At 40.5% G+C, this 13,884-nt stretch overlaps 1 protein-coding gene across 3 annotated transcripts in view; it reads right to left on the minus strand.

The window, feature by feature from the left end:
* TTK (TTK protein kinase) overlaps window positions 1–13,884 on the minus strand; it is a 111,923-nt gene that overhangs the window by 38,393 nt on the left and 59,646 nt on the right. For all 3 annotated transcript variants that reach the window (XM_050950099.1, XM_050950100.1, XM_050950102.1), the window contains 4 exons: window positions 11,343–11,521; window positions 11,008–11,147; window positions 6,753–6,879; window positions 4,513–4,605 (listed from right to left, as the gene is read on the minus strand). In XM_050950099.1, the coding sequence (XP_050806056.1) occupies window positions 4,513–4,605; window positions 6,753–6,879; window positions 11,008–11,147; window positions 11,343–11,521 (539 nt within the window). The remainder of the gene's footprint in view (window positions 1–4,512; window positions 4,606–6,752; window positions 6,880–11,007; window positions 11,148–11,342; window positions 11,522–13,884) is intronic.

Below are 13,884 nucleotides of genomic sequence, written 5' to 3' on the forward strand. Positions count from 1 at the left end.
GCCTACCACAAATAAGAAGAATCTCTTGTGAGGTATGTGTATAACTATATGGAAGTACATATCCTAGAGGTTGAAGGCAGAAAACCAATCCCTTGAATCTAGAGATGCAATTATAGCTTCCAGGGTCACCATCCTGAATTTCGTGGATCTTACGAATTTGTTTAGGAGTCACAGATCTAAGATTGGTCTCCACTTACTGCTCTTCTTTGGTACGAGGAAACAGTTCAAATAGAAATCCTTTCCCCTGTGATGAGTGGTGTTGAGCTGGTTCTATTGCTCCTAAACAAAGAAGTGTGTTTATTTTCTGCCTTACTAGGAACTTATGAAGGGGGTCCCTGAAGAGGGCCAGGAAAGGGGAATGAGGAGGAGAGAGGGAGGGAAAGTCAGTAGTGTAGCCCGATATTGCTTCCAGCACCCATTTGTTCAAGACGATATATTCCTATGCATGCTGTAAATGGGAGAGTCAGTTTCCAACTGGGTGAAGGTGGGCAAAACTATGAAGCTGGCAGGTTAATAAGGGGAATTCGAACCCTCGACTGCCCTGTCAAAAGTGTTATTTCGATAACGACACCTGTTGTAAAGCCACATCAGATGGGTTTACAGGATCTTTTTCTCTTGAACTTGTGCCTCCTTCCTGGGAAATTCCATGGGTCTCTGGAATCCGGAGAATTGCATAGGGAAGGATCTTTCAGTCATTTGCAATATGATGACCTTTTATTTGTTTGCAAGAATGTAGATGCCTAATGAGTGAAAAGTGGTCCTGGAATCTTTAAGGGTATGTAATGACTTGTCAAGGCTCTCTGCAAACAACTTCAGTTCATCAAATGGGAAATCCTCTACCATATTCTGGACTTCTTTGTGGAAGCCAGATAACGGTAGCCAGGAAGTCCTATGCACCATCACAACTGTGGAAATGAAACGGGCTGTAGTATCTGCAGCACTGAGAGCTGCCTGCAACAATCTTCTTGCCACTAACTGACCCTCAGCAACAGTGGCCTGAAATTGTTCCCTTTTATCTGGAGGAAGGTGTTCAACATACAATTCAAACTTTGTGTAGTTGGTGAAGTTTTACTTAGCCATCAACACTTGATAATTCATAATCTCTGCTGCAGGGGGTGGATTTTTAACGGAGTTGTTTGCCTTCCTTGTTCACTGTGTCAATAACCAGAGAATTGGGAAGTGGGTGAGAGAAGAAGAATTCAGAGTCCTTGATGGGGACATAATATTTTTTGCCAGCCCTTTACAAGTGGGTGTCATTGTAGCCAAGGGTTTGCTAAATGGTTCCAGCAGAGATCATTAATAGGGAGGGCAACTCTAGATGGTATCACACAGTACAGAATGTCGAACAGCTTGTGTTGGGATTCGTTGACCTCCTCAGGGGGTATCTGCAGAGAGTCTGCCACCTGCTTAACGAGGTCCTGGAACTGCTGAAAATCATCAAACATTGATGGTGGAGGAAGAGGCATTAGTGTCTCATTCAGCAAGGATGATGAGACTGTGGTTTGAGGTATGGCTTCTGTGTCTACTCTGGTCTCCTGTTCCTTGAGAGGAGAAGCTTGGATCGCTTTATTATCCTGATGGGATAGGCTTGGGGCCCTAGAAAATGGCAGATAAGCTGGCCAGGGATCCCAATATGGCCAGAGATCCAAACAGGGGAGGGAATGGTATCCAAGGTTGCTCCCATCAGAAGTCATGAGGCCCCAGAACATCTTCCTTACCCTTTCAGGAGAGAGTGTTAGCGTAAGGGTGCCTCTGAGAATCCCGCAATGAAATGGAAGAAGTGGAGGGAAGTTCATAGTCACCATTCTCTTCTTCTAATGGAGGAGCTCCCACAGAAAAGGGAGGCGATGGTACTGGGGTTGTAAAAGGAACTGGAGACCAAAGGTTCTTAGCATTGAAAGGTGCTTGGTAACTGCCAGCAGCAGAGATGTTGGTTCAGCAGTCTCTGTTAAGTCTTTTTGGTACCTAAAATCCTGGGGTACTGAATGTTGCTGCAGCACTGATAGATGTTGCAGTAACAATGGGATAATTGCATTGAGCGGGGCTGTGGTATTGAGTTTCGTCCTTTTCTGACTGTATCAGAGGCCTAGGGTGTATTGTAGATGGCACTGAAGAGGCTGGAGGCATGCACAGTACCATGACGGAGACTAGAGTCAGGTGCAATGGTACTGGTCTTCTGTGCTTGGTGACACCCCAGACACCAGCACCAGATTCTTCCCACAGCCCTATTTACCTTCAGCACTGTGGTGTTTTCTCTTCTCACCTGCACCAAAGAAGCCTCTTGCCGCTATTGGACCGAGCCTTGAGGAAGGCCTCTCCAAGGTTACACATTTGTTTAGACACAGAGGTCTTTTTGAGGGAGAATCCCTGGAAGGGGAACTAGAGCTCCTCCTCTTAGAGGATCTGGAGGAGAACTCTGAGGATTTCTCCCTTCTAGGAGAATGTGGCACTGGTTGGCAACAGCAACCCAGTTCAGTGCCACTATCCCACTTGGTATCGCAACATATATTGGTGCTGAAGCATCGTTCGGTATTATACCACCAGTTGGTATTACATGACTTTACATACATGATAAATGAAGGAGGGGGTAGCCCCCATTTATGAACACCCAGCCAGCCAGGTAGCTGTAAAATCCCTCTTGATGTCTGTTCTCTGCTTGCTTTACCTGTAAAGGGTTAACAAGTCCACAGGTAAAACAAAAGGAGTGGGCACCTGACCAAAAGAGCCAGTGGGAAGACTAGAACTTTTAAACTTGGGAAAGAAACTTTCCCTTTGTCTGTTGTTCTTTGGGCTGCAGGGACACGGAGCAGTAATGCTGTAACTAGCTTTAAACAATGCATCTGAGGAAGTGGGTATTCACCCACGAAAGCTCATGCTCCAAAACGTCTGTTAGTCTATAAGGTGCCACAGGATTCTTTGCTAGCTTTAAACAAGGTATGATTATGGATTATCAATTCATACCTCGAACCTACTTAACTGGAGCCTCAGATATGTAAGTAAAATTAGAGAATGTCTAAAAAGATGCTGTTAGGGTTATTTCTTTTATTTTTTATTTTGGCTTGTGGATCTGCTCTCTGCTAACCCCAGATGCTTTTGTTTGCTTGTCACTTTTAAGCTGACTCCCCAAGAAAGCTATTTGGGTGCTTGATTTTTGGAATTGCTCTTTTAAAATCTAGCAAAAGCTTAAGTTCCAGATGTACTTTTTCCCTTCTTGTTTTTAATAAAATGTACCTTTTTAAGAACAGGATTGGATTTTTGGTGTTTTAAGAGGTTTGTGCATGTTTGATTTGCTGATAGCCACAGCTAATTTCCTTTTTTTCTTTCTCAGCTCTTCCCGGAGGGGGGAGGAGAGTGAAAGGGCTTGAGGGTACCCCACAGAGAAGAACTCCCACGTGCTCCTTCCTCAATTCAAAGGGTTTTTTTAATATTTGGGTGGTGGCAGCATTTACCAAGCCAAGGTCAGAAAAAAGTTGTAACCTTGGGAGTTTAATACAAGCCTGGAATGGCAGATATTCATTTTTAGCAGCCTTACAGGTCCCCACCTTCTGCACTCGGAATGACAGAGCGGGGATTCAGCCTTGACAACATCTGAGAGAGACTTAACAGTTATTGTTGAACCAGAGTTTCCATTGCTGGCAGGTGGAAGGGATGCTAGAAACTCCCAGAGACAAAATGTCTTAGAAAGGTAAAAATTGATATCACTGGTATGTCTAAGGAGCCTTGAAAATTTAACTCCTAAAAACTAGATAAACAGCTCTCAGGCATTTATACATGATAAAGCTAGGTGGGCAGGGGGAAAGGAATCTTATTTTTAAATGTTTGTTGACTCTAGCCTAAAATTTTCAGAGGCACTTAAAGGAGTTAGTGGGAGTTGGGCACCTGACTATAGTCATAATTTGTTCAGAGCTTTGTCACATTCACTATACAGTAAAAAAGGATGCACCTCTTCTATTTCTATCTGTTTCTTTTTCTTCTCCATCCTCCTCTCTCTATTTCCTGTCTCAGAGAATCTCCTGTCTTCTTTTCTCCACATTTCTTTCCCTCTAGCATCTCCCAGGTCTCAACCCAACGTGCTTCACTCCCATCTACTATTCCTATTTCATCCACTAAAGTGATCAGTGATTAAAGTCTCTAATGTTTACATTAACAAGACATCACTGGTCTTGAAAACTGATACTGCAATTAGATTAATAGGGGCCATGGGTGTTCACACCTGTCACTGTTTCAGGCTGTCTGCAGACTCAGGCAGACATTATTACAGTGGTTAAATTCTGGTCACATTTGGAATGTTCCCTGCAGCTCTGAGGACTAGAAACTAAGCTTTCACTTAGTAAAAAGTAAGATTCTGAAGAATCTGAATGTGTTATGCAGGTCACCTAATACATCATCCAGGTTGTCTCTAGCAAATGACCTATCTGTGTGACACTCATGATCTACATATTTGAACAGAAGTAGTCAGATTACAAATAATGGACTCCATTAGTCTTAAAGGTTAAAAAAAAAATCTCCTACCTTACTTGAGCCACCGCTACCTATTTGTTTTAATATGGTGTACACTCTTCCCTTAATGGCCAGGCATTCATTTGAAGGTATAGAAGCTGAAACCTGCATTCAGAAAAATTAAAATGAAAATAGCTATTTGTGCAGGTGCTGTGATACTTGCTAGAAGCTTGCTCATTAAATACTGTAAACATTCCAACTGCACTGCAAACATTCCAGGCCCTGAACAGTACTGTGGAGGGAAAAACCAAGCTAATTTAATTAATCAGTGTTTATACATCAGGGAACAAAACTAAGATTTCATGGGCAATCTTACTTCTGGCATTTTGTAAGATAGTACTTGATGAGACAGCTTTAAGAACAGTTGTAATTATTTTTTTGACAGCTACAACCATGTTATACACACACTTTCTTGACCAGATCAGAGATGTGTCATTGAGACGTTCTAAAATTTGCCTTTGGATTACAAAAATATGCACTAGTTTAAAATTATATATCTTAAGTTTTATTTCATTTAAAGAGGAAATAGTATGGCATTTGTTTTATGAAAACAAATATGTGCAGCAGTTTGAATTTCAGCCATTGGTAGATTTCAGATCTAGATACTGAGAAGCCTTCTTGACTAAATTAAGGTTATGCAAATTTAGCAATTATCAGAATTGGCAGACAACTCTTGTTAGACAGATCAATATTTTCAGACAGCAACATTTATTTATGAGATAAACATTTATTCCCCCAATGGAGATTTTGAAATCTTGATGAAGATTATCACAATATTGCTAAGTAACAATACAATTACAAAAATCTTTGTGGCTTTCCCTATCAAAGCACTTAATTCAGGGCTTGAAAAATCCACCCAACACTTAATATCTTGAGGATGGAAATATATATTTATGTAATGATACTTCCTATGTATCCAAAGCCAAACTTTGCATTAAAAGAATAAAAATATTTTACCGTGTTCAGTTTATATTTTGCCAATTCACTTTTGTTCAGTAAGTTTAAAAAAGCTTACCATGTCCATTACTTCTGTATACTTTCTTTCCCTTCTTGGCTTCATTCCACTTTTACTTAATATAATAGATCATGGTGCATCTTTTCCTGCACTCTTATTGGAGTCCTAAAGTTTCCTTTTTCCTCCTTCCACTCCATTATACTCCTCCTTTCTCTCTTTGTATTGTGCACTTCACGTCCATCTCTCATTTTCTGTCTCTCCCTCTCCCCTATTTCTCTTTTCTAACTTGTCCCATCAATTTCCCCCCTTCCCTTTGCACAGGGTTTGAAAAAAAAAAAGAGGAAAAAATTCTTAGGCACCTAATAGAGGATTAAAATTAAGAAGATGGGCCCCTCTGCCCAGGCGTAATGCCCTAGTGAGAAGCCCAGCCCCATAAGTAGTGGGATTCCTACCAGGAGCCTGTCCCTGGGTTCTAAGTTATTCCATTTTTCAGATAGTCACCTGCTAATATATTTCTGAAACTGATCCCTCAAATCACATTGTCTACTAGCAAGGAGAACCATAATCTCTTTATTTTCCTTTTCCCTCTGCCTCCCTAAGCTTGCTGGATGCTGTGAAGGTGGAAGTTTCTGCCTTCTACCCTTCTGCTAGCCTCTTTTTGGAGCCTTCTCGGCAGTGAATAGCTCCAGTACTTCCCAAACCTGAGCAGAGTGAAACACATCTTATTCTTGCCAGTTTTGTCTCTGTCCAAAGGGGTCTAAAACAACAGCAGGAAAAATCGACAATAGATAGTTCTACTTTAATTCAGTTGCATATTGCAGCAGAGAGATACAAGAGTGAACTGTTGGCAAATTCGTGAAGACATCACTGCTCTTGCACTAATTTACATTTGGAAGACTATTTTCACAACTGTAAAGGATTAAAAAGTCCTCCACGCCACCTTTAAAATGAAGTTTAGATTTCACAGATATTGACTGAATTCTCCCAAGAAATCTTTTTTTATATGGCTTAAGGGATTTTTCAAGCCCTGACCTAATATAGTAAACATACATTTCAGTGAAATGACAGAGAGGCAGAAACAGTTATTCTTTTCTGATTACGGCAATATGAACTCTACCATATTCCTGCTCCAGATAGGTGATCTGCAACAGCCTTAGACATAAATGTAAAGGTGAACTAAATCTATACAAAACACACACCTACTTCTCCCTTATTGAATCAAGAGAAATATGGGGCTGGAAAATCTTGGAAAGAGCTAAAATATTTTTTAGATGAAAGGAGATACAATTCAGGTTACCTGTAAGCCAATTTGGCTTTGAAATGGAGTTGCTGGTGTATGTGGCTGGAAATATGGAACCTGATTATATGGAGTGGACACTTGACACGCTGGTGGGAAATCATTCTTTACAACTGGAGTTCTGAAACTGTGGGAAATATCTGTCATCATCAAATAGAGGTTTGTTCCTAATCAGTATTACTACAAAAATATAATAATAAATAATAATACTACCACCACCTAGCTATTTATAATGTTTTTCATAAGTAGACTCAAAGTACTTTAGAAGAAGAGGTATCATTCACATTTTATAGATGGGGAAAGTGAGGTACAGGTTAAGTGACTTGCCCACAATCACCCAGCAGCAGAACCAGGAATAAGAACCCAGGTCTCCTAATTCCCAGTCCAATGCCCTATCCGCTAGGTCACAATGCCTAGTATGAAAGTAGGTCTATTCCAAGTTGAAATCTGTAGTACTTCCTAAAATCATAACAGTTTATCCAGTCTGTCACTGAATGCCTTTGTCACTACTTTATTCATGCTCCTATTCATTAGTGCAGTTTACTATACATAGGCTCTCAAACTTGAGATGAAAAAGTACCTCTCAAATGTGAAGTATCTAAGTAAACACAAATAATATTTAATCTTCAGAAATATTTCATAAATGTTAACTAATTGATCAAAACACCTCTCTGAGGTATTATCCTCCTGCCCAAAAAAACTGGGAGGATGAACATACAAAATAGTTAGAAAACCTACCATGTTCAGAGGCAGTGTGTGTGTCAGAACTCTACCTGGAATTCTTTAGTTTCAAGCTCACAATCTTTTACTCAAATTTACAATTTTAGGATGAAGACACTGGTCAAGATTTAAAACATAAAAATGTGAAGAAATGAGTGCCTAAAGATGGGCACAAAGGTCCATATTATAGTACCAATGTATAGACTTAGCAGGTTTTTAAAAGTCTTGGTCACTCTGTGTATGTTGATATATCTAGATAAGAAACACATTAGAACAACATTAAGATTGCAGAATGAAACACTCAAAAGTTAGGAAATGCCAGAATTAAGGCTCACTGTACAGTCTTCAGTTTGGTTATCTTACGTATATATGTTATGATTCAGTCTTTAATTACATCCTGACATACAATTTTTTCCACTGGACCCTTGCCTCATTCAGTGCAAAGAATTCTGCCCACTGAACATGTAGTCAGACAGTATTTCTTTTAATCATCTTCATTCAGTGTGGACCCGTTCATCATTTACTGCAAGCCATCCAAATTCTTCACTGAATACAGAATTATTCATTTCCTTATGAGTTTTTCTATGGTGCTTTCACTAAAGTATCCAAGTGCTCCACAATCATCAATGAATCTTCATAACATCCCAGTAAGGTATATTATCCCTGCTTTACAGATAGGGAACTGATCATCTCTGTGTAAGACCAAAACTGGGAAAAGTGTTCATTAATTTTAGATGACCAACTTGACACAGCTTGGACTGAGTTTTTTGTTGTTTGTTTAAAATTACATAGAGGTTTTTTTAATAGTACTTAGTACGTTCAAAGCACAGCTCCTTTTGACTGCAATGCTCAGCTCTTCTGAAAATTCAGCACCAAGAAAATAAGGAAGACAACTAGTGGCCAACTGCGAAAAGTCTGGTTTAAATGACTTGCCCAGCATCACACACAAACCTGGTGGGAGAAGCAAAAATGGAATCCAGGATGGCATTCAACTACCTCACTCATGAGACAACCCACTCTCTTCCTGAAGTCCTCTACTTCACTCATATCTTCCAACTTCCACAACAAACAAGGCAGGGGTGTTATAAAAAGCCTCATTCACTACACAATTCGGATCCCTTCCCAGAGCACAGTCCATGAGTATGGAATCACATAATTAAAGAGCATCAATGCATTTTCACAAGGTGCCTAATTAAAGGTTGCATGGGTGACCTTTAATTCTGACATTTCCTTACTTTTGAGAGCTTAACTTTTCACCTTTATGTTGTTTTAGCACTTTTCTGCACATAAAATGCTGCAGCAGCACAGCTGCACCACTGTAGCACTTCACTGAAGACATTACTTATGCCAACGGATATCTCCCTTTGGCATAGGTACTCCACCTACTCAACAGGCAGTAGCCAGGTTGATGGGAGAATTCTCCTGTTGACCTAGTGCTGTCTACACAGGGGGTTAGGTCAGCTTAACTGCATTGCCATAGGGTGTGGATTTTTCACAACCAAACAACATAGTTATACTGACCTAATTCCCTAGTGTAGATCAGACCTCTGTGTAGTTTTTTTGTTTTAAGTTTCTGAAAAAATTCTATCATGTGGAATCATATTGATTCACGCATGGGCTCCTCATCTGAGCTGGCACAACACAGAATCCACAGCACAGATCTCTAACACTTGAACTAACAGTAATTGGTAGCAGTAATAGGCTGTTTGCTTTTATGTGGACCAGTTATTAGAGGAATGAGAGATACTTTGCCAGTGGGTTTCACACCTATATGCTTAACTGCAGAGGAATGCCAAGACTCAGAAATCCTGGGATCTAGTCCACATTCTGGATGGGAGAGTGCTCTAGTCATTGTAAACCCTTCTGCCCTTGTTCTCCTATGGCTCCTTTCTCTCTCCTCCTATCCCCCACTCCAGCTCCTACCACTTCCTTCCCAATACATTAACACACTCTTCAAAGGTACCATTCCAGAAAGGAAACAAGTTCAACCACTCCAGAATCTACAATACTGGTTTCTCAAATTTATGCAGATTAATTGTTCAAGTCAATATGGGTCTTTGAATCCCTAATTTTGGGATTGATTAAAAGATAAAGTGTCCTTTATTAGTGACTAGATATCAACATTTAAGTGTTTGTAACAAAGACCCATTGTTTAGATTTAGTATTGAAGCCCTGATTTTGGAACTTGAAGCCAACAAATTCCTTATATTCTAAAATCATTCTGATTTCTTAGAGTGATGCGCTGTTCCTGATATCATGCATAAAGATGCACAGAAATCTTTTCTAGACTCTCTTACTCCTGGGGGATTTCTGTGCCACTGCGCACATGCAGAACTCATGTGCGGCACAGACATTCTGCTCGAGAAGTGCTGCACTTCTGCCTTTCATTCACCAGAGGTTGCTGTGGCGCCAGAACAGCCAGCAGACGGCTGCATTCAAACAGCACCTTTCCCATGGAGCCAGTTACGGCAGACAGGAGCACATGAGACTACTGGGGGCTACAGACTGGGGTTCAGAAGGGCTACTGGGGCAGAACAGACTGGGGTACAGGCTCAGGAACTAGAGGGGTGACAGCACTGAGCCAGGGGCTGAGTGGGAGGGGTGCCAGAGGGCCACAGGAAGATGGGAGGCAGGGACACATGAGGATGGTGGAAGGGGCTGAAGGACACATGGGGAAAGGAGCTGCAGGACATACAGGAAAAGGGGCAGATGTGCCTAACTGAATGGGAGATCCTGGCTGAATCCAAGCATCTGCATGAGGGAGAATTCCCAACTCCCTAACAATCCCCCCGCTTCCTCCAAAAAACAACCCCTATTCCATACTTCTCCCACCCATAGACAACAACCCTCTAGTTTCACTCCCAGGTTCCTTCTCTCTCTCCCTCAGCTCCTCCATTACCCCAACTCTCCAAAGCCTTTTCACTGCTTCAGAGGGATGGGAAATACATTTTTGTATTGTAGTTTAAATGAATTACTCAAAGTTCTGTATTAATATGCCAATTAAGGAATCTGCCAGATAAAACCATTACCTGAATCTTTTTTTTTCCCTTGTCCTTATTGTTACAGATATACTTGCTCATAGACTCATAAACGTTAAGGTCAGAAGGGACTATTATGACAATCTAGTCTGACCTCCTGCACAACGCAGGCCATACAATCTCACCCATCCACTTCTATAACAAACGCCTAACCTATGTCTGAGTTATTGAAGTCCTCAAATTGTGGTTTGAAGACCTCAAGCTGCAGAGAATCTTCCTGATTGGTAATGTATTTCAAAATACCTAAGTAATTGAAACTGGCATGATTATATTGTGTTATTTTGACAAATAAAATATGCAGAATTTGGTCAAAATTTTAAAATATTGTGCATAGAATTTTTTATTTTTTGGAGCAGAATTATCCGAGGAGTAGCATCTAAACATTAGGTTTGCAATTTAGAGGCCCTAAACTATGTTATCTTAATAAAAGTATTACAAAGTTACTGTGGTAAGTCCATTTAAACACACACACACACACACACACACACACACCTTACCAGGCCATATAATCACTCAGCGTGTTGTTGCTTGGTGTTCCACAAAAATACACTGGATCTTTTCTTTTAGGAGCAGCTTCTACTGGCGATGATCTTTTTGAAATGGGAAGGATAGGCTGTTCAAAACTTGATCGCTTTCCCTAACAGTAAAGTAGGCTGTTAGTTCAGAAATTCTCACATAGCGTAAGAGCACATTAGTCTCAATTTAGTGAGGATGAGCTTTTATGAAGCACTGTAGATTTCTGCATCCATAGCAATACGTAAGAAAACAAGAGAAAGTGACTAGACAAAACCACCACATTTTACATTCCTATACAAGAAAAGAATGAAGTCACCTCTGAGTAGCTCTTGTGTCTCTCTTCTGGAATCTCCCATTTCTTTGCAGATGTAATACAATTTAGTTTTAACTGCTCCACTTGTTTTCTGTAACTTCCAAGAGAACTGGACTGTTCCTCATGACTTTCCAGATACCTCAGCTCTGGTATCCTTTGCTCCTGATGCTGCACATTTGTTTCTGAAATAAGTCATTTTTTCTTCTATTATTAAAGGAGACAGATTTTAAATAAACCAAATTATGTGCATCTCATTTTCTGGATGCTGAATTTGACTTAGAGGTCTGATTCGCAGAAGGGGTAAGTGCTCACAAATAAAGTTAGTAGGAGCTGTGTTTTGATCAGATAAAGTGCCCTATAATGGCAAGTATTCTAAAAAAATCAGATCCTAAGCAGCTCACATTGGGCACCCAAAATTAGTGGACACTTTCAACTTTAGTGTTTGTGCTGCAGTTCCCCATTAGTAAAATGGGGATAATACTCCCTTATCTCACAGGGATGTGCTGAAACCAAGTGTTTCTGAAACATTCAGATACTATAGCGATGAGGGACACATTAAAAATCCATGCAGAAGTTCATAATTCTGTCTTCAGAGAAGGGTTTGAATAGTGTACAGTAAATAAGGCCTGGGGCCACCCATTGAATAATGGAGGAGAAAACAAAATATTGACTCGCTTATTGGGTGTCATGCATTCTGCACCCTGAATGAAGCAAGGGAACCCTATCGAAAAACTGTGTATGATTAAGCCTACATTTTAGTCACGGGTATTTTTAGAAGTAGTCATGGACAGCTCACAGGCAGTAAACAAATATTCACAGCCCGTGACCTGTCCATGACTTGTACTATATACTCCTGACTAAATCTTGGGAGTACCGCAGATGCTCGGATGGGGAGTAGCCTGGGACCCCTGCTAGTGCTAGGGGGAGATGGGAGTTAGTGAGGCTGGCAGGCTCCCTACCCAGCTCCATGCCTTTCCAGAAGCAGCGACATCCCTCAGCTTCTCGGTGGAGGCCTCCCTCTAGGAGCTGAGAGATGTCACCGCTTCTGGGGAGTGCCACCCCTGAGGTAAGTGCTGCCCACAGCCCTCACCCCCACCCCCTCCCACACCCCAGTCCTGAGCTCCCCACCCAAAATCCTGCTGCTGTTGAGGGGAGGGGGAAACTGCCCCAGCAGTGGCCGGTGCGGCTGGTTGCCGTAGAAGTCACAGAGGTCATGGAATCCATGGCTTCCGTTACAAACTCAAAGCCTTATGTATGATTGTGTAATTAAAGATTGTATGATAATGCATATGAACATGGGGGGGCATATTATAGTTGCACAGACATCCTCAATTCATGCATTTCTTAAATTTTGAATGATTGATTTTGCAATCTTAATGTTCTTTTCATGTATGTATTATATAAATAACTAATGCTAAAAAGAATTTTACCTTTTGATGGTTTCTGCAACTAACTCTAATCAGCCTTTGAGTACATAAACCAGTCACACTTATTTTCAGAGAACAGAAATGGGTGAGTTGTTCAGTTGAAAAATGTTTTACTGAATATGAACTACTTTTTGTAATAGATTTTTACTACAGACAGCGGGTGTTTTCATGACTGATCAAATTCTGCTGTTGGAAATAATCAGAAGCTAGCAAGAGGATTATTAAGCACTTTGTTAAAATTTGTGTGTGCATTTTGTACCCAATGAAAAAATAGGAGCAAAACAGGTGGTTGCAAGTATCCTTTTAAAATATTAGGTTTTTTTCAAAGCTGCTCTTCATTGTTAGACCTTGATACTTCAGTTTCCCAGAAATTGTCTCCTTTAAACACTATAAAAAGAACAGGTAAAAAGAAGGTGGTTTAAGTCACAAGCTCTCTATCACCGAGTTTTAAGTAAGAGTAGAGTAATATCTTGTCAACTGCTTGGAATCTTCATGTAGAACTTTAGAATATTTCCAGGATTTATCAAAAATATTACAATTATCTATAATAAATTAGCAAAAGTTTTAAACTATATGAAATAGTGCAGACAGGAATCTAGGGCACTCAGCTGGCACTGAAGCTTTTTTTTTTCCCCTTTCTTTTTTTAAATAGCTGGTGCTCAGACACAAAGAGATACTGATCCCAACAGTGACGGCAACTGCTCTCACTGAAAATTTAAATATAGGTCAGAATAGCATCTGAGATTTCACCATCACAATTTTTACTACGAACAGGCGTCTACATTTGTTTTGCCTCTTAAACAGAATAAAGAATTAGACTCCTAATCAATACTACCACTCATACTCTCTTGCTCTCTCTCTCACACACAGATAGACACACACACGTTTACAGGCAGCATTTTATTTTAGTAGTGGTATTTGGACTATGCAGGCAGGATGACAATGGTAAACTGCATAATCTTGCGGCAAACACAGGGTCAAGTCTCTTTCCGTCTGCCCCAGAGACTACAGAAGAACCACTTTTCAACTGAAGAAATGAGTGGGAAAAAGGAGGGGGAAAAACAGCAATCTGTCCAATTAAAGAGCAGTGTTGGCTGCAAATAAGATTTATTCTATTC

The sequence above is a fragment of the Gopherus flavomarginatus genome, chromosome 4 (assembly GCF_025201925.1).
Source record: "Gopherus flavomarginatus isolate rGopFla2 chromosome 4, rGopFla2.mat.asm, whole genome shotgun sequence".
In the NCBI taxonomy this organism is placed as follows: Eukaryota; Metazoa; Chordata; order Testudines; family Testudinidae; genus Gopherus; species Gopherus flavomarginatus.